This window comes from Saccoglossus kowalevskii, chromosome 3, assembly GCF_978046115.1.
Source record: "Saccoglossus kowalevskii chromosome 3, keSacKowa6.1, whole genome shotgun sequence".
In the NCBI taxonomy this organism is placed as follows: domain Eukaryota; kingdom Metazoa; phylum Hemichordata; class Enteropneusta; family Harrimaniidae; genus Saccoglossus; species Saccoglossus kowalevskii.
The window spans coordinates 31,015,724-31,035,895 of NC_140643.1; the positions used below are offsets into that span (position 1 = coordinate 31,015,724).

Genomic DNA, 20,172 nt, shown 5'->3' on the forward strand with positions numbered 1-20,172 from the left:
ACATTAACCAATTACAAAGCAGTAAAAAGACTCTAGGGCGTAACTTTCAATCATAAAGCCAATCACACTAAGTACTGAATACGTCATATCTTTTGATTAATCGTTCACTATATTAATAACTACGGATACCAACTGTCAGAAATCCTAGTCAGAATAGCGACGGTTATCTCGTAATTAGTTCCAAATCACTGAGCCAAGTTCCGTCCAAAACTTCAAATAGACCTAAACGATGACAGACATAACACAGCAATCCGCTAATAATTAGCTAATTAAGTCGGTCAACAGATACGCGAAAACTAATTCATGACACGTGTATAAAAAGTTGTGAATCTATGTTATTAGGAATATCTTTCATAGGACGTCATTTTTTAGGAAAGGCCATTAGATGTTTATCAATAAATGCTTAATTCCCATAAACATGTATATAAGTAACGTGATTGATTTGAAGAGCCCTGTCTTCATATTATGTGGTCAAGAAATGTTTGCACAACTCCACTATTGATGATGATCTATATCCTAGCAATGGAAAGTAAACCAAACTATTGTTTCACGTTTTATTCTGTATAACATGTATCATGAATTAAAAATATAAACATAAGAAATTGTAATCTGTATACACTATGTTAAAAAAAACAACTTTTAAATAGGAAACTGATTTTTGACACGTTACGATTACAGTCCCGTCAAGTATAAACTTGTTACAATAGTAAATAAACGCTGAGCAGACGGATATATATATATATATATATATATATATATATATATGTATATGTTAATTGAAGTAACTATTCAAAATACGGTAGCTAGACGTTTTGAGTCTAAAAATATCCACACTTGAATGACTGAATACCGGGACGAATTTCGTTAATATTGAGTAAATGAGATTGAAAAACCTTCATATCAAGAACCGTAATATTATAAGATTCGCTTTGACAAATGCCTTTGAGACGTTGTCTTGTCACATGAGTAATACTGGATTATAAAATATAGCCACACAAGTGATGAGCACATTTTCTTTGTAATGAGACAAATGTACAGACAGGAGGACACTTACAATATTACTATAAATTCTTTATTAAGGAATTTGATTGAAATAATTCTGTTTTTGCGTAAATAAAACGAGTCTGTATAAACACAAATATCTTCACTCCCCTCTGGACTATTTCGTGCTTATCATTCGAATGGCTTTATTTTATCTTTGTTTTTGTATTTGTATTTAGTTACGAAAATTATTATCAATGATAAAACAATTAAACCTAATACTGTTGAAGTGACCAATGCAACAATTAACAATACGCGTGTATCATCGATATTATTCGTAGTAGTAGTAGTAGTAGTAGTAGTAGTTTCCTGTGGTACGTACACCAATGTAGTGAACGCAACATTGGATGGTTTCCCTTGGTTACCATCTGAATCAACGGCCCGAATAGAGAATGCCCGTGTACCATTACTGAGCGTTTTGTTTATTCCGACTACGACCATTTCACTGGATCCAGATATTTGTGGAGACGATAGATTTCCTACAATGAGGTCCTCATTGGTAGCCCTTGTTGCCTTTTCAATGTTGTCGTATAGCTCATCCACATCTGTGGACATTCTCAAATCATATTCGTGAACTGAAATGTAATCGTAAAATTATTATACGTTGGCAGCATAACTGTAGCTGTGATAAGATCGGTAGAAATCTAATATTGTTTCACTGATGAATTCGATATATGATCAAAATGTACATCAGCAGATATATAATTCTACTATTTATTCACCTATTCCTCTATCATAGTCATCACCGACGGCTGTCCACGTCAACTTGATAGTTCCATTGTCATATGACTGTTCTTCAATCTTCAGATCTGATATACGGGATGGTGGATATATATCTTTTGGGTCTGTGCCTGGTGGCGGTCCTCCATCCACATCGAATGCACCACCTGAAGATGATCTTGTGAACAGATCTGCCGGCACTGTTGTTGTGTGTATTCCCTGTAAATCTGATACACCACATATACTAAAACGCCTAGAACTAACTTTTTTAAATTATACACGTTTGAATTAACCGATACACGAGACAGCGGAGTGAGAATATATTTTACATTACTCCTTCTTGAGTGAGTGTTGGCTTACCTGGATTCATTGGTAAAGTTGCACTCAACGTTTCATATGACTTGATCATTGCGGTGCCAGCTGTATTTCTAACATTAATTTTCACTCCATATCTGCACGTGGTACTGCACGATGTGAAATCCAGAAAGTATGCTGAATACACGCCATCATTTTTAATAACGTCTCCACCTGCAATATTATAGTTGTCTATTGAAGTCGTTGGTTTTATTGTCTTATATACACTCGTGTGACATTAGTTATGTGCAATGTATTATTACAGTGAATTATTGGCAACTGGACATGGACACTTTGAACATTATTGTAGAGTATTATTGAGTATGTATAACGGAAAACATTACTGTGAATGAAAATACTTTAGTGTGCCTCCGATGACCAGCCTATTTTTTCAAAAAAATTATGGCTGTATTATAGTGAATGTCGTCTGTATTAAAATGTTTTACCACTGATTCTTATGGTAAATACATCAAACAATTATTAACTACAAGATAAGATTTGCCTCCCCAATGTGTTTATTGTTCATCGAGGCACAGCCGAAGTCGTAAAAATAATTGCCACATCAGGGAGACGCATTTTCATATATTCCGAAGCTTACAGTTAATAATTATATTGTCATCTCAAATTATGGAGTTTACTTGTCAAAATCGTGTGGTGATTTGAATGTACGTGGTCTCAGGGGTAAGTGCTTCAACGCGGCGTCCAGCAACCTAGCAACACAGTCCCAGGACAACAGATATGTACAAGAGGACATTAATTATTATTTTCAATGTGTATATTTCAAATTCCAAGAATATTTTGGATGTCATATAGTCATCTGCCGACCCCTTCGCCAGCCTGGTTGCGCGTTTGTTTGCGTGTTCAAATTACGTTGTGTTGTGCGCCAGTCAATGTAAATGACTTTCTCAATTATGTGTAAGCTTCAACTTTAGATACGATTTATCGTAAAAATAAAAACACTGCTATGTTGGATGCCCAAGGAAAATTTGTTATGTGGATGCAATATTGTACAATATGGTAACCCGGTCAGAATACTTATTTAGATTGCAACTTTGACAATTAATAATTCATTTTTTTAGACAAGATGGTTACAATCAATCGTACAATCATTCATCACTTCGTCACGATCAACAACGGTAACTCTGAACAATCGAAATCGATCTAGTGTCATGAATTAGTTTTCGCGTATCTGTTGACTGTCTTATTATTTGGTTACTAGTGAATGGCTGTGTTATGGCTGTGAACTTGACACAGTGATTTCGAACTAATTACGATATAACCGTCGCCATCCGGACTGCTAATACTGACAGTTGGTATTTGCAGTTATTAATATAGTGAACGATAAATCAAAAGATATGACGTGTCCAGTACTTAGTGTGATTGGCTATGTGCAAGTTGAATATGTGAAGGTTACGCCTTATGTCTTTAAACTTCTTTGTAATTGGTTAAGTTTTCATACGTAATAAACGGTCTAAGTCCTTGGTCCCAGAGAGCTTCACGAGGCGAGAGAGTCTTGGTCAGTCCTGGGCAGAGACTTCGACGAGTCAGTCCTGGGCAGAGTCTCCGACGAGTCAGTCCTGGGCAGAGTCTCCGACGAGTCAGTCCTGGGCAGAGTCTCCGACGAGTCAGTCCTGGGCAGAGTCTCCGACGAGTCAGTCCTGGGCAGAGTCTCCGACGAGTCAGTCCTGGGCAGAGTCTCCGACGAGTCAGTCCTGGGCAGAGACTTCGACGAGGCAGTTTGCCTTGAGGCGTTCTCGATGTGGCTAAAGACTAGCTATTGAAACGTATTTTATTGTGTCGATCTATTTGACTGTAAAGCTTAAGTGACTTTCCCGGTCCTGTACCTCAAGCAGACGTGATATTGAGACAGACAAATTTCCCCCCTGACACATGTTGGAGAAACCCGGGCAAGACGAATTTCCCCCCATGATACTAGCATAAACTACCCGTGCATTACCTGCGCCATTGTCCAATAACGTTAATACTACTTGACCACTTGGTGTATCAATTGTTGCAATGACATGGGCACCAATGACGGGAGAATATCCCTTTTTCACTTCTGCTCTCACCACCAGTTGCGGGTCTACGTCATAATTCAATGTGGTTTTGCTCAATCTTCCTAAAACTCGGATAGGTTCGTCATCTTCATATTTCACACGGGATTCTAGTATTATCTTTACATTATCTGCGGTGCCATTACTGTTGTAAATAATATACTTCCACATGCCAGCCTGGAAAGTGTAACACAATATTTTATTAAAGCCATTTAGCGTTTAAATAATGAAAATACTTTCCAATAAAGTAAATTCATGATATGTACATTTTATTGTATACTACATTAGTGATTTTCCAATTTATTGTATTCGTTTCCCCGTTCGTAAAGATATACATACAGTCATGAAAAATGGCGATATAAAGTTCAAATTTACTTATTTTTCGATAATTGAAACTTCGTCTGTCCGTGATAACCAGATGCGTTGATGAGCAATACACAGGGAATACATATGTATTTATAATTATAGGTCGACTGTTAGAGGTTGTTGTACGATAGGTTCAAAGGTTTATATTTCAATGTACACGCAGTAAAAGTAAATATTAACACGCATGCATGAAAGCCTGTAAATCATTTGCATACATTAGTATACGAGTATATAAAGTTTCAATCTTCACACGTACAAAAACAAGTGTAGATTCAAAGAGAAGTAAACGGACTAACTAAACAAATCAGTACATTAGCATTCTACTTGCACGAATGCGTTTAATATCTTTTGCCATTATTGTATATTAGTGTAATACTGCCTTTAGGAAATGTGTATTATTTTTCAGCCACTGGAAGTTAAACACATTTCCAAATTGTGCAAGGCCAGAAGATCAATTACCTTTGCTGTTCCTTGTATTTCAATAGCGACTCTACGTTGTTCTACATTGACGGCATATCCCTTGTAGTATTTATCAATCCATCCCCCGGTGGGGGACAGTAGAGCGACATCAAAGACAGTGTCCGAAAATAGGAATGAAAATATTGTTCGATTTCCTAAGCTTGAATCTAAGAATAGTATATCTTCGTAGGTCATCTCACTTCTTGTTAAAGATATCACACTTGATTCCAGCTAATGGACGGAATAGATACAACACATAATATTCAACAGTGTACTTATATAATGTACAATAATTTGCTTCCAAACTGTTTTATGACAATGTCTGCATACATGTGTTATCACAACATATATAGTGTCGATATTTACAATGAAAGTGTATGGAAAGCCACAGCTATTATGTTATGTGGTGCATTCAACATGTCAAGTAGTGCATATATCATATTGTGTGGTGCATTTAACATGTTATGTTGTACATTCATCGTGTTATTTAGCGCATTTAACGTGTTATATGGTGCAACCATCATGTAATGTAGTGCATTTATAATATTATGTAGTGCATTATTCATTTCATTTACCATGTTATGTGGTATATTCACCATGTAATGTAGTGCATTTATCGTATTATGTTGTACATTTACTGTGTTATATAGTATATTTACCATGTCATGTTCTGCATTTATCATACTATGTGGTGCATTTATGATATTATATTCTTATTAGGAATCAACCAAATTTATGCTGTAAGATTTGCAAAAAACTGCAACTGTTCTGGCACAAGATACAAAAAAATGTCGTAGCCTGTCATGTAATGCATGTATAATATATGGTACATTCATAATGTTATGTGATGCATTCAACATGGTAAATGCATCACATATTGTAAAATAGTCGTAGAATGAGGCAAAATATCATTACACAGTGAAAAACACATTGTAAACAGACACTTTTCAACACAGTTCAAACCAACTATTTTTTGTATTAATAAAATATGTATTTTTTTCTTTTTTGTGGTATTGCTGATTTTTTAATGCGTTGTTAAATTCTGTACGATTCGATTCGATTCTCTATAGAGAAGGTATGTGTACATTTTTTATACCCAATAGTTATTGACGTTATAGCCGGCAATATCAACTCATCAGATATAAATTGTAACCACCAATTGAATTGTGCTAGAATAAATAAGTTATAGAAAGGAATTATAACATAATATTGTACGACTTAAGATAGCTCTGGTTTTCCCATAAAAGTTAACTTACCGTGATTGGTATGATATCTGAGTTTCCAAGTGGATTTTCACTGATCGTTGCTGCTAATGAATCAATGAACGCGGTTGAAGTATCATTATCTGGTACATAAAAGTACAAACCACCAGTATTATCTGACAATTCTTGGAGTGTACTCTGTGCTGCTTCTGTGTACGCAATCGTGTCTACACGGACACCCGAGTCGTATACCTCTTGCATTACATTCATTAATAAGGGATAAGTATTTTCTATCCCGTCAGTGATAAGTAACAACGATGCCCCCTCTGACGTCACATTGCCATCTTGTAATACCTAGTGAAATATATGCAGTGTTTGCAGATTATTATTGTAAAAGAAAACTTCGTAAGTAGGCGTTGTATATGGAAACTAGGGTAATTTTTAAGACCTATAATGTCGATAACTAACGCATAATTTCAATCTGACGTGCGTATTCTTGCCTGACCCAAACGGGTTTCATTAATAAATAAATAAATGAACTAAATACATTTTTTATGAATGTTGAACCATGGTGGTGAATACATTGATATAATTATTTATTTAGCATTGTCCAGGAAGAAAGAGAATAATATATTTGTAAAACTTACAGACAATAAAATTTATTTCAGAATTGGTAACGTAGTTTCAACCTGTGCTGTAAAGTCCTTTTCATACCGTTGACTGTCAAAAATGTTTCCGCTTAAAGCGGGGACGTCTTCACCTATGCATGCGTCAGATGGCCATAGCGTGTCATTGTGTACAAACAAGCGTCTACTCATGAGCCTTTGCGTTCTTAGCGTGTGTTGTTATCATTGCTTGGGACTCAATTCCCACGCGTGCGCAGGTGACGACTCTCCCGTTTTAATACCTGAGGAACTTAGTGTCAATATGTGTTACCTGAAGTGCAACTCTTAAACCATCTCCAATACTGGTTGCCCCACTAGCCACCTGTGGGACATTAGATGCAATTACACCACGCTGGAATCCATATTTTATTTCCGTAATACCAGAATGAATAACTGCATGAGATGAGAAGCCTACAATTCCCACAAAACTACCATCTTCGATCCTGGTTTCAATGAAATATGTTGCCGATTGATGAAGTCTTTGAATTCGATCTCCCTAAATACCAGAATATATAAATTATGTCAATGTTATATACATTTTTAATAAATGTAATTTACACTAAATGTAAACCATTTAAGTGTATCAATCATGGTTATTTTCGAATCACTTAGCGATGGTTGGTTTAACGCATCAATTATATAAATTTTACCCATAAATAATATAATTCAAGTTATTGGATTTGTTGCAGGATTTGTTTATATATGTATTGACTTGACGAACTGACCCATACAATTAAATTTTACATATAAAAATGCCCTGAGAATGGTCCAGGAGATTTTAGGTGTCAAAGTGACTGAATGTTGTGCATTCATTTATTGTATTGTGACTAAGTCACTAATGTGTGAATAGAATAGACTAAAATGATTGTTCAGGGTAAGTTGTTTATATGAGTAATTTATTGTATAAACGCCAATCAAAGCACTGTATATCGATTCGCGGCGTAAAGTGCATAAAAGATCAACTATTGTCTAACTGGGGTCCACTTTAGAGCCGAACGGGCAGGAAGGGGGTCGAAAGTACAAAAATATGGTTCTGAACGTTGATAAGCAAAGAAACTATCAACATATGCGAAGTTGCCACATATAATAAGCTGATACAGTAAAGTTACTGATTAACAGGCCCGTAGTTTGGGGGGTTCGGGGGGTTCGGTCGAACCCCCTAAATTTTGGAAGTGAATAGATTTATGATCGTAGATTAGAACTTAATAAAACAAACAGTATTAATTAAAATAATTATCATCGTTTAAATCACTTGACTCAGTGAGGTAACTATCAGACTCGGTCTTTAAATGTCAATCGTGAAGTTACTTCATCTTAGCTCAACAGCGGCCAATCAAAACAGGTTGTTATAAATGGGCAAGCTTTTATTCAGTGATTCCGAGATGGTGTAATGAAGATCGCGTTCAAGCAGCTGATGTTAAATATTAAAGCAACATTGAAACAATAATGGGGGGGACAAGGAGGGTAGCTTGTACAGTTTTACGGGAAATAAAAAGGGCTTTTTACAATTTACAAGGAAAAAAAGACGTTTTTACAGTTTACAGTGAAAATTTAATTTTGCAGTGAATTGTGTCATCTAGTCGTTTTACAGTTTCGAAAATGTAATTTCCCTGGATCTTCACGACTTTTTTTTTTATTTGGATGTAAATTCTTGTACGTACCGAGAAAAATTACACATTTTTACAGTGTACGAAAAAAATATTGGATTTATTACGTTGTACGTCTATCTTGTGATTACAGAATTACGGAATTTATTTTTTCAATTTTCGATGTACTGTCATGAATTTGTTTTTGCGTATCTGTTGACCGACTTTATTAGTTGATTATTAGCTGAATTGCTGTGTTATGTCTGTCATCGTTCAGGTCTATTTGAAGTTTTGGACGGAACTTGGGTCAGTGATTTGGAACTAATTACCAGATAACCACCGCTTTTTAGACTACTCATTCTGACAGTTTATATCCATAGTTATTAATGTAGTGAACGATTAATCAAAAGATATGACGTATTCAGTACTTAGTGTGATTGGCTTTATGATTGAAGGTTACGCCCTAGAGTCTTTTTACTGCTCTGTAATTGGTTAGAGTTTTGAAAATGAATAAAGAGAGTTTGAGTTGGTCTTGGCGAATACTCTAGGATAGACGCAGTCGGAGAGAGAGAGAGAGTGCAGTCCTAGAGAGTCGAGTCGAGTCGAGAGTCCAGTCCAGGGGCGAGCCTAGAGGCAGTCCAGTCTTGGGCGAGTCTTGGTTCAGCCTTGCGACAGTCTTGGGGACTTTTCCCCAGGGCGCTGTGTCTTATAGAGTGCTCCAAAAGATCGACTAAGACGAGAGTTGAAACGTATTTCGTTGTGTGTGCCTTATTTGACTGTAAAGTTAAAGTGACTTTCCCGATCCCGTACCTCAAGGGGACGAGATAGAGAGACGAGACGAGTTTCCCCCCTGACAAGTGTGGAGAACCCGAGAGAAGAGAATTACCCCCCTGATTGTACGAACAAAAAAATATTGCAATTACGTTGAACGAAAATATCCCTTGCCCCCCGCCGAATAATGTAATTGTAGTCACTCTCTGAAGGATGTGGTGGTCCTGAATAGGTCCGTTTGTCTTGTGCTAGTGTTCGTTCAGTTAGTAAAGTGTGGGATTCGAACGGGATTGACACGACAACACGACACTGTACTTTCATATTGGTTCATTAGTTTTGTATTCTTCAAGTTAATGATGGCATATATACTGTTTTGTTCTAAGTGTATCAGCCAAATGTAGTAAATCTATTGTATTAGTACGTGTAGCCTCTGTTATTGGACATAGTGTACAGCTAAGGGTTGAAAACATTTATCATCACGAGTTGTATAGGTCGAAGAGCTTCTTGCAGCCAAAAAATTATCCCACAGTGTTGCTTCAGCACTGAAACTATGCGATAAATCATATTTTTCAAACATATTTTTTTACACGTTTTTTTTGATGTCGTAGAAAATTTTCCATATTTTTAGTGGGTTCATAAAAAGGAGAGGTAGTCATTGAAGTTTATTGAGACCGCTGCTAAACTGCTACTATATGCATATTATTTTACTGCCCTCTAAAAACAGATTTACAGTGAACCAACAAATTCACGTACTGCAAGAAACTTGATAGTATGCCATTGGTTAGTGCATTTAATTTGTTTGATGCAATCATTGTGCCAGCTATTTCTTATGGTAACGATATGGGGGTACCAAAAGTCGGAAATCGAGAGGGTACAGACAACATTTTGCAGATATCTACTTAGCATTAATAGCTGCACAAACAATGTAGCGATGTTGGACGAATGTGGAAGGCTGACATTATGCTGTGGTTATTTCAAGCGTTGTCTCTTATATTGGTTAAAATTAAATAATAAATAGCTGGAACCCCAAAACATGGTATATCATGATTAAACGGTTAGACAAGACCGACAGACTTACTTGGGAAACCCACATAAAAATCTCCTGTTCAAATATGGTTTCGACATTGCCTGGTTTGAAAAAACAAGTTGCAGATACTGCTAATTTCTTAGGGATATTTACTCAAAGAATAACAAATTGCTAGCAAGAATGGCATGCCTCAATTTCACAATCATCCAGGCTGTGTACTTTCGGAAAAATCAATGTAGTATTATAACCTGGGAGATTTATTGGCAAGCAATTATAGACTAAAATATATACTGACGAGTCTTCGCTGTTTTGGCCATAAACATAATGTTGAATTAGGCAGACACACAAAAATACAGTTAGATCAATACACTTTTAGTTTTTGCAATGATACATTTGAATTTAACATGGTAGACAATTGAAATTCACTCTGTTTTTATATGTTCATTTTATAATGATCTAAGGGCTGATCTTTTGTCAATAATTTTATGCAATTATGCCCATACTGACAGTCTGGCTGACACACCATATATCAACTAGCTCTGTATCTTTTAAAAGTTTTCAAGCGACGAGATAAATATGAATCCAGCTTAACTTAGTACCATATGTTTACATGGATGTTGTATTGTTTTTAAAACGTGATATGCACTTTTCTACCCATTACATTTTGTACGATGTGGTGAGGCCCTGTACAGAAATAAAATTACATAACTGACTAATACTAAAATGAATAATTGTAGACAGATTTCGACATGAAATTGTGTCACTTTTATGTTCGCTAACATCTGTGAAGAGCGAAAAAGCTCGTTAGTAGCATTCTACCTTAAAATGCTTGGACTTGGACAATAATGCTAAGATACGTACAGTCTTGTCTTTTTTGTGTACAACATTTTGCCGTAATGGATCAAGGGTTTGGGTGTGTTTGTCTGTGGGTGGGGAATGGCCTATGACCCCTTCTCTAAAATGGTAAAATAGTTCAAAAATGTTAGGTAGAATAACTTACCAACGTAACACAAAGTAAACCAATTGAATTTAAAACCGAGAATATAAAAATGTATGTAACAGAGCTCAAACACACTTTTTGAATATTATAAAATTCACACGTTTCACATCAAATATATCATTTATTGTTGTTTTCGAACCCCCTATTCAAAAGTGCTGGCTACGGGCCTGATTAAGGTGACTGTATGACGTAGTGAGCCGGACCCTTGTATTGATTTAACTAATTGTACGAATGCATCCCCAACTTGATTACAATCTAGCGTATGATTTGTGATAAGTTAAAAAATTATTTCTGGAAGAGATGGAATTGATTATCTTGGAGCTTAGACTCTTGCGCGACAACTTGAACTAGCGGCGGTGTGTAAATAATTCGTGAATTCACGCGAGGTATGAATTTGATGACCCATCAATGCCTCGGTAAAGTACAGCGTATAAAGCGATGAAGCAAATATCTTCACCATTTCACTGACAGTTATGTGTTTTGAGGCAAAGAAGGTACATGTTATTACTTAATTTATGCGAACATTGAATTGATTGCAAGTGAGAAGCGTATGGTATCGACGTGAATTATTGAATACTTGTAGAGATTCGGTTCCAGACCCTTGTAACTGTGCCATAAATAATACAAATAACCTGTGTGTACATATAGCAAATACCATTGAAGACAGTATACAACTGGCGGGGAAACTACATATTGTATTGTGGGGCAGGGAGTGTGTTGAACAAACACAAAGCAGTCAATTTGGATTTGGACCAAACCATTTCAAGCTGCAGGGTGTCTAAACAATGACTCAACAAACTATAAACACATCATCCACCCACCACACAAAGTTTAGCCACAATTGAACAACAAAGAAAGCAACAAATATCAGGCTGCATCTTGAAAACAACGAGATACCGCATTACAACCAGTCATTACAAACATGAAATCCTCCACTCCTCCCAGTACACCCTACAGCATTAATGGTTCCTATACTCATTTGCATCTATGTAAACAAGCTTAGCCAATAGATGCACCTGACTCATCAAACTTTTGACCAACCGCTCATTCTAAATATTGTTGAGTGAGGGCGCTATTTACTAATGAGAGGAATCTTTTAAACAAATTAAACAGATCTAATATTACAAGCAGTGAATATCTAGTTATGCTTTAATTAATGAAGGTATACAATTCACTCACCTGTAAACATACTGGGGCATGACTTATAACGCCACTGAAGACACTCTGGCAATTGTCCAATTACTGACAATCAACACAAGAGTAGAGGAAAATTTGCCAGAAAAAATATCTACGCAAGAATTTGACGTGCCAACTAGATGTAGCAGTTATTCTAACACAAAGTATTCCACATCTTCAAAGAATAGTGTTGGGATCTATGTATCGTTGGGGATATGACTATGAACAATTGTTACGCTGGTTGCTACGTGACGAAAATATACACTCTAATTGATACTATCAGAAAGATTGACTGTACTCGTCACAGCTAATAACATTGATTAGAATTGACTCGACAGGTATTTAACGACTTGTGTGACATAAACTTGTAAGGTACATATAAACACCTCACATAACGATTCTTTGTTTAGAAAATAGGATTAATATGACATTTTGTTGAATGGTTTATTTAAGTAGTATAGGCATACTGGTAACGTGTCACTAATCCACGGATTTTAAGATGTTATCCAAAGAATAGGTGAAGCAGCATTGAATTGGTAAGGGCGAATAATACGCAATCTTATATTTCTATGGCTGAGCTAGGATGCCATGAATTATATAAAACATTCACTGTCGTTACCGTAAATTGTAATCAAAGCAGTTACAATAGTTTCGTGTCAAGGTAAATATCTCTTAGATAGGGCTTTGAATAATCGTCTGGCATAGTATAAAGTCAACTTACATCCATACTGCCAGATGTATCAAGTACCAAGACCACTCGTCGAACTCCGCTCCGTTTAATGATAAAATTAGGAGTCGTATCGTCAATGATTCGAGTAGGGTTATTACCATCTTTGAAGTCAGTATGATTTAGCATGACTCCCCAAGCACTCTGACCGCTACATATTCGATTCTGTCTGTTCGGAGCCATTCTGTTGTGATAACTATACTCATCGGACGGGTCGTCATGACAGAATTCCTCAACCTGGAAATGATACACGGAAAGAAGAATATGAAGTTATCGCCATGAATGCATAAATATGTAAAGATCTACCCAAGGAACATATAAAAAAAATTAGATTAGCCGTTTTCAATAAGAATTTGAAACTAGCCTGTTTTTAATCAAAATGACAAACACATTTACTTAAATTAGAGATTTGAAGTTATCGTTACGATATAATTGTGTTTTTTTTTCCACAAAGTACTTACAGATACAATGTCAAATTAACATTCTTTTTCAAAAAATGACAACGTTGACTTAAAATGACTTAACATTGAGAAATGAACAGGTCAGGAGAACCACTACGCTTGACTTTGTGTCAAGAACATAAAACCAAAATGGCCGCCAGTCAGCCACTGGAATCAAATCATAACACAAACTGACATGCACCAGAAAGCCATCATATGTAACGCTCATGCCATGACAGTAAACATTTTGTGACTTTAGTCTTTTTAATAAATTTATTGAAAACCCAAAATAACTATCGTTGCACCAAATTTAAACAAAATCTGCAAAATTGTATCAAATAAGCAAACTTTGCATATTTGCCAGAAGATAAAGATATTGACTATACGAAAGTCTCTTAGACGGAAAATATTTTTTTATCTCGCCACTGTGGGCTTATAACTTACATTTCCCTAACAATTTCACATCCAAATATACATGTACATCAACTACATAGAATTACCTTCTTTCTATGTTAAAGCGTGATCGTGATCCTAGTAACACGAATGCTTAGTCCATAATTCGAGTATTGCGTGATCGTTAATCGGTCGTGAAAACTATATGTTATCTCCCGTATTAAGGTCCCCATCTTCGTTGTTCACGTCATAATATCAACGTGTTCAGTATCGAATGCATTTGAACAAATGTATGAAATGTCCCCAAGTACTTATGTCACACGCAACGTAATATTACCGTAATTGGTATAGTATAGGTGTGATGGTTCAAATACCAAAATGGCAACAGTAACAGAAAGACTTCCCTGGCGGCGATGATAAAATACGAACGATGAAGTTTCAACTGGTACTGGTATTATTATACTCTGCAAACATCAAGTACAATAACGCGATAAAACTCCACTACTCCAATGACTAGATACTTAAACTCTAATACAATTCAACGAGATCTCCGATCTGATCTCAGTGCTGAACAACTCCTCTATATATCCCCACTGTCTATAAATAGACCATTACATCAGCATACATAATGAGTCTGGAACTTACTACAAATTTTTAGAATGTTCCATTACTTTCTATTGCCTCCTACAGTGTTCTATTACCTATTCAACCAGTTTCTAAAAAAATCTAGAATATTCCACCCAGACACAGTACGGTTCTAGAACATTCTCAGTGACACGGAAGTGGTAAATAAGTCGTATGCGGCAACTTACCGCGTCAATCCACTGGGCGAACATAATAGACGATTTGATAGGTAAGTCATCGGGTTGCGTATGATTAGGGTGAAACACACAATCGGGCAATGGTAATTCATCTGCACCCCTGTCTTCACAAGGATTACTCCCTGTTATCCATGGATGACAGGCAACTGGACGAAGTTCTCCGTTTGCGTCAAAATAGAAATGGCTTTCATCTTCATCAACTGTGTATTCGTCAAATAACCCCCAACGTAGGTGTCCCCATTCATGAACTATTACTTTACCTGGATAAAAGAATAACACGAATATATCGACTAAAGTCAACAAACCTATGATTATAAAATACATATAAATCCTCAACGTTTCTATTATGAATAAATCTTATTCAACTACAAACAAGACGATTGGATTGTAATCGGTGCCTCCTTCCATTCCGCGAAGCATCAATCAGACATAAATTAGAACAACCAAAATCATGAGTAACTGTTGTTTCAGTATATTAAGGTTTATAAATAATAAAGTCACACGGCTTTGGTTACCTTAGGGTAACACTCTGAATAGAAACTTCGTACTTTAGGACATTGTCGAAAATACGTTTAAACAATGAAAACACGTCACTTTCAAATTAACAATTTTAAGAAAACACAGATATTCATCGCTTAAATGATAGTAAAAAAGATTCAACAAATGATCTGTAACAACATTATTGGTTTGAGTCGGTCAGTATTTGACTCGGTTCTGAATATAAGAGAACACATTAAAATGATATTAATCGCTTATTACTATCCGTCTCACATGTCTCCGTTAATATCGCATGACAAAAAAACTACAAATTGTACTAAAGAAAGAATAAGTACAGATTATATGCTTTCTTAAACAAATAAGTTTTCATATGTATCTTAAAATCATTAATATTGTTCCATTTTTACATGTTTTGGTAGGGCATTCCACTAATGTGACCGCATACAGAAAATGCCCCATCAGCACATGTTACTAATAAAACGTGATAATGTACAGGCAAGTAAGTTTGAGTATTACTTTATAGTGTACAAAAGTGACACATGTTAATGAAACATTTCGGTAATATATTTGGGGGACCGGCTGCGAAGGGTTTTGTTTACTAACAACAACAAATTATATACAATACGATCTTTTACTGGAAGCCAATGAAGAGAAATAAAAGCAGTGTAATATGGTCGCATTTTCTTTTCTACAAGCTGCATTCTGTAACCTCTGCAATTTAGATATTTGGGCATTCATTATACCATACAATAAACTATTGCAGCAATCCAATCTCAGTCCAACAAAAGTATGAACAATAAACTCGGTAGTTTTTGTTGAAAGGTATTTTCTGATCTGGGAAATCCTATACAGATGATAAAATGATGACTATGTTACTACTTGCCATATTCAAATATATATCAAACATAACACCTAGATTACGTACATCACTGTTGACAGAAATTAAAGTATTATACGCTTTGAGGGGAAGCAAATCTCATTTATTATGGCATGCCAAAATATTCGTTTTCTCAGTATTTAGTTTTATTTTGTTTTTCTTAGAGACATGATGTCACCAACATTGTAAACTACATTCCAAATATATGCTTGAAAACAAAACTAATGGCACTCTAATTCGCCACCTTTATTTTGAACGGAAAAAGTGAATGCCTAAACATGAAACATTTACTGTATATATTACAATAAAACAAACACAATAAACATATTCACCAATTACAACTAGGTTTCAGCTATTCAATAAATGGAAAAAACATCGATCTCTCTAAAACACATGACGAATAGAAGGGGCCAACCGATCAAGTTTGTTTAGAAGTGTTCGATGTTGCGATCCCTGACAGAGTACTTCAAACTTAACTGCACTATCCACGAATAATAATGTCAATATGCTACTATAGAAAGACTTGCCATCTAAAGAATTGTGTTGAGCTTCTAAATCTACATAAAGTATCAAAATATATGGTCTTTTTCGATTGTAAAAACTAGAATATGCAGAGAACAATGCATCGATCGTTTCAACGGAATGTTCTGCTACAAGAGACTATGCTTCGCGGAAAGGCATACCCCGGGCTGCCCGAGCACTGGTGGTAATTCACACCTTAGAAAATAGCCGCTTCCAGACCGGGATAGAGGGACTGTGATATCAGTAATGCTTCACTGACAGCAAGTTCAATATTTCTCAATATTCACTGAGATTTCGTTCACTTTTTACATACACACTTCAGTAGACTATCAAACATTAACCGGAATAATAAAATGTAGATTAACATTCTTTAATATTCATAAAACGCTGAATCCAAAGAAAAATACCATTACGTCCGCATTCTACAAATATTCACAGCTATAATTATAGTAACAATGGGATTATATAACGCCGTAATTCATAAAATTGTAATTACGCAACTTTGAAAGTTTGCTAAAACGCTGGATCGGCGGTAGAGAATAAAGTAAAATACGCCATTACGCTATAATTACAGTAACAATGGGATCATATAACGCCGTAATTCATAACATCATGACTACGCAACGATTCATTTTTCTGGAGATACCCGTCAAACCACCGAGGTCTAACTGCGTGAATATAATTAAGACGCTTTCGTTGACTTGGACGCACTGGTACTAAAACAGGACAGGAATTTCGGCTCCCTGAACTTTTGAATCAATTTCCACTATTTTTTCAAACACAGACGTTTGGCAGTTACATTTTCTAGTTGAACCTACTCGTATTCGGACATAAAAAAATGGCGTTTCCGGGTGACCTAATTAAAGGCTAATTTGTGAAATCGGCGAAGCGGATACCGCTGGTTTGATTTAAGATTAGTCAAAACTAAGTCACGATCAAACACTGAGTGTGGTTGAAATGATATAATCATTATCAGCTACTATATAAGTGTTATTATAGAATAAACAATCATATTACCTAGAGGTCCTAGATTAGTTGGAACAGACGCATCAGTAAAAAACTTGTCAGTCAAGCGAATATATTGACCAAACTCCCCGCATAGACCGACTTGGTGTGTGTATGGCCTATTGTCAGTCCCAGCTCCTTTGTCAACACGGACATTGGCAGTTTCATAAGTTTCAGATGTAGACATTACATATCCAAGATCTTCCGACCATTCTGTTGGCACCAGTATAGTTATATTTCGAAAATAAACACGATTATTGGTTGCCGTATACAGAAATGCTGATGCATCGGTGAAGGCATCCTAGAGAAAATAAAAGTACTAACATACCTAAAACAGTCGTTTAGGGATTTTAACAAAGTGAAACGAGCATATAACAATAACTATATACAATACTTAGAAGAATGTACATTTGTATACAGTAGTACATAAATTAATGTGCTACACGAGGGGAAATGGTTTGTCTCGGAACATTCACAACATTTAATGTACGAGGAAATGATATATGGACCTCAAGGTTAAGACCAACAAGTGGTATTATGTATTTGCATACCCTACCGGTAGCACACGCCATATATCAATTTGAGTAATCAATTCATAAAGGGACCTTCCACATAGGATAAATGATTTTGAAACAATCAGATATCATCTGTTTAGGCGATTTGTCGTGCTTTGTTGCCAATTTACGTGATGACCGCCTGTACGCTCAGACACACCAGTCATGCATTAAACATCACGACAATGTACAAACAATAGTATGCCCTTTCTTTGTTTTCCCTGGTAAACTTAAGCTCGAATGCCTGCCAACAATAAGACACCATTCCACAGCCCTTTCGTCTCAGTAATAAAGTGGATTTGTTTTTACATTCGAGTTTTAATTACTGCCGTGCAAGCGAGATAATTCAATGACAAATACAATGTACAATGGTTTTTCAGTTCGACAATAGTAGAACATAAGCATATACCAATAATACATAATTGTATGAAATGTGATGAATCAGATAACAGAACAAATCTGCACAACTATCGAATTGTATTTGTTACCGGGAAAACGGTATTTCAAGATGAGTGAAATTTTCCCACTTCACCCTCGCTTGGTCGTTTAACGTAAGCAGTGAAAATCGTACCTTTATTTTATCTATCAGATCCTGGTGTTCGGAAATATCAGCATGTATCGCTACCACAATGCCGTCATAACCGTTGTCGCTAATCGTAGTGTGTCCGTATGTGTGAAATACACAGTTTATGGCGATTAGAATCAGCGTAGAACACACAAAACGAGCCATCTTGTTATACTCAGCGACTGGTCGTTTTGTTTTCTCATAGTTACGTTAGTTTACTTCCTTATTACGCTTCTAACCAATCACAATGAGAGCGTAAATCCCCGAGCACATCACCTTAGAATTACGTCAGATATATACCGAGACACCTACCGACCTTCTACAAGTCATTAAATTTTATTTAGAACAATTCCTGTTATGTCAGCTGGTTGTTCGTATTTTATATCTGCACACTAAAGTGGGGACACTGAAATTGTACATGTCTCTTTATCAGCCACCGAAAAAAAAGAGACAATACTGACAGAATTGTTTAGCACACCTATTCAATACGCTGTATGTCAGAGTTTATACTATACAATGAATTGTATGTGAGACAAATGATTGTACTGAACTGGTAGCTATCGTACGTGTGCACCTGCCGATAGCGTACATTCAGTGGAAGCACAATAACGAAGTTATAGCGCAAAAGTGGAGGGGGGGGTTCTACGCTCTTGGTATGTGGTCATAACGTGCGTGTGTCATGTTACTATTTTCAGCCACTCCAGCGGGAACCGGTAATATGCATAATATGCAGGTCAGGTTTCTTGAATAAAACATATCGATTTTTACCTATATAAGTATACGTTCACCCCAATGCAAGTAGTCTGAATATTTGAAAGAATCGATTTTAAGTGCCTCTAAACGTCAATTAAGGTTTCTTTTATATAAACAACAAATTTCCACCAGTTTCCGTCGATAAGTTTATAAGCGATGACCAATTTGGGTATTTGAGTTATACAATTATTCAATTCATATGACTAACATGAATGTTATAATTTCTATTGCGATCCATTTGTTTAGAACAGGGCTAATGAGTTGATACAATGAACTAACTTGCAAATGGATGTATGCATGGTATATTGTTTGATGGCGCACTGCTGTTTATCGGCAATAGCAAATCAAATTAATTATATTAAAATTGACAGATTTTGCTTGCTATGTTCACGTAACTCTGCAAGGAAATAAGATGTGTATAAACAACCCCACTTTTCTGGATATATTGTCAGACCTTCATTTTTGAAGAGGGTGAATGCGGTATTGTTTATGTTTATTAAAGGTGCTATCCAATGTTTTAATCACACCATAAAACACAGTAACTCATTCAATACTCACCACTAGGATCCCGGGACAACAACTGCTAATGTAGATAT

General features: G+C 36.0%; 1 protein-coding gene across 1 annotated transcript; it reads right to left on the minus strand.

Annotated features, from left to right (window-relative positions):
• Nucleotides 1-540: 540 nt before the first annotated feature.
• On the minus strand, nucleotides 541-19,178 carry LOC100368758 (calcium-activated chloride channel regulator 1-like). The gene is made up of 11 exons (XM_085497044.1): nucleotides 18,830-19,178; nucleotides 17,717-18,005; nucleotides 14,794-15,062; nucleotides 13,143-13,385; nucleotides 7,133-7,357; nucleotides 6,251-6,550; nucleotides 4,995-5,225; nucleotides 4,073-4,346; nucleotides 2,122-2,289; nucleotides 1,764-1,988; nucleotides 541-1,616 (listed from the first exon to the last, which is right to left on the minus strand). Exons 1-11 carry the CDS (start codon nucleotides 18,986-18,988, stop codon nucleotides 1,174-1,176), a joined length of 2,826 nt encoding a protein of 941 aa, XP_085353170.1. The 5' UTR covers nucleotides 18,989-19,178; the 3' UTR covers nucleotides 541-1,173.
• Between the last annotated feature and the right edge of the window lie 994 nt (nucleotides 19,179-20,172).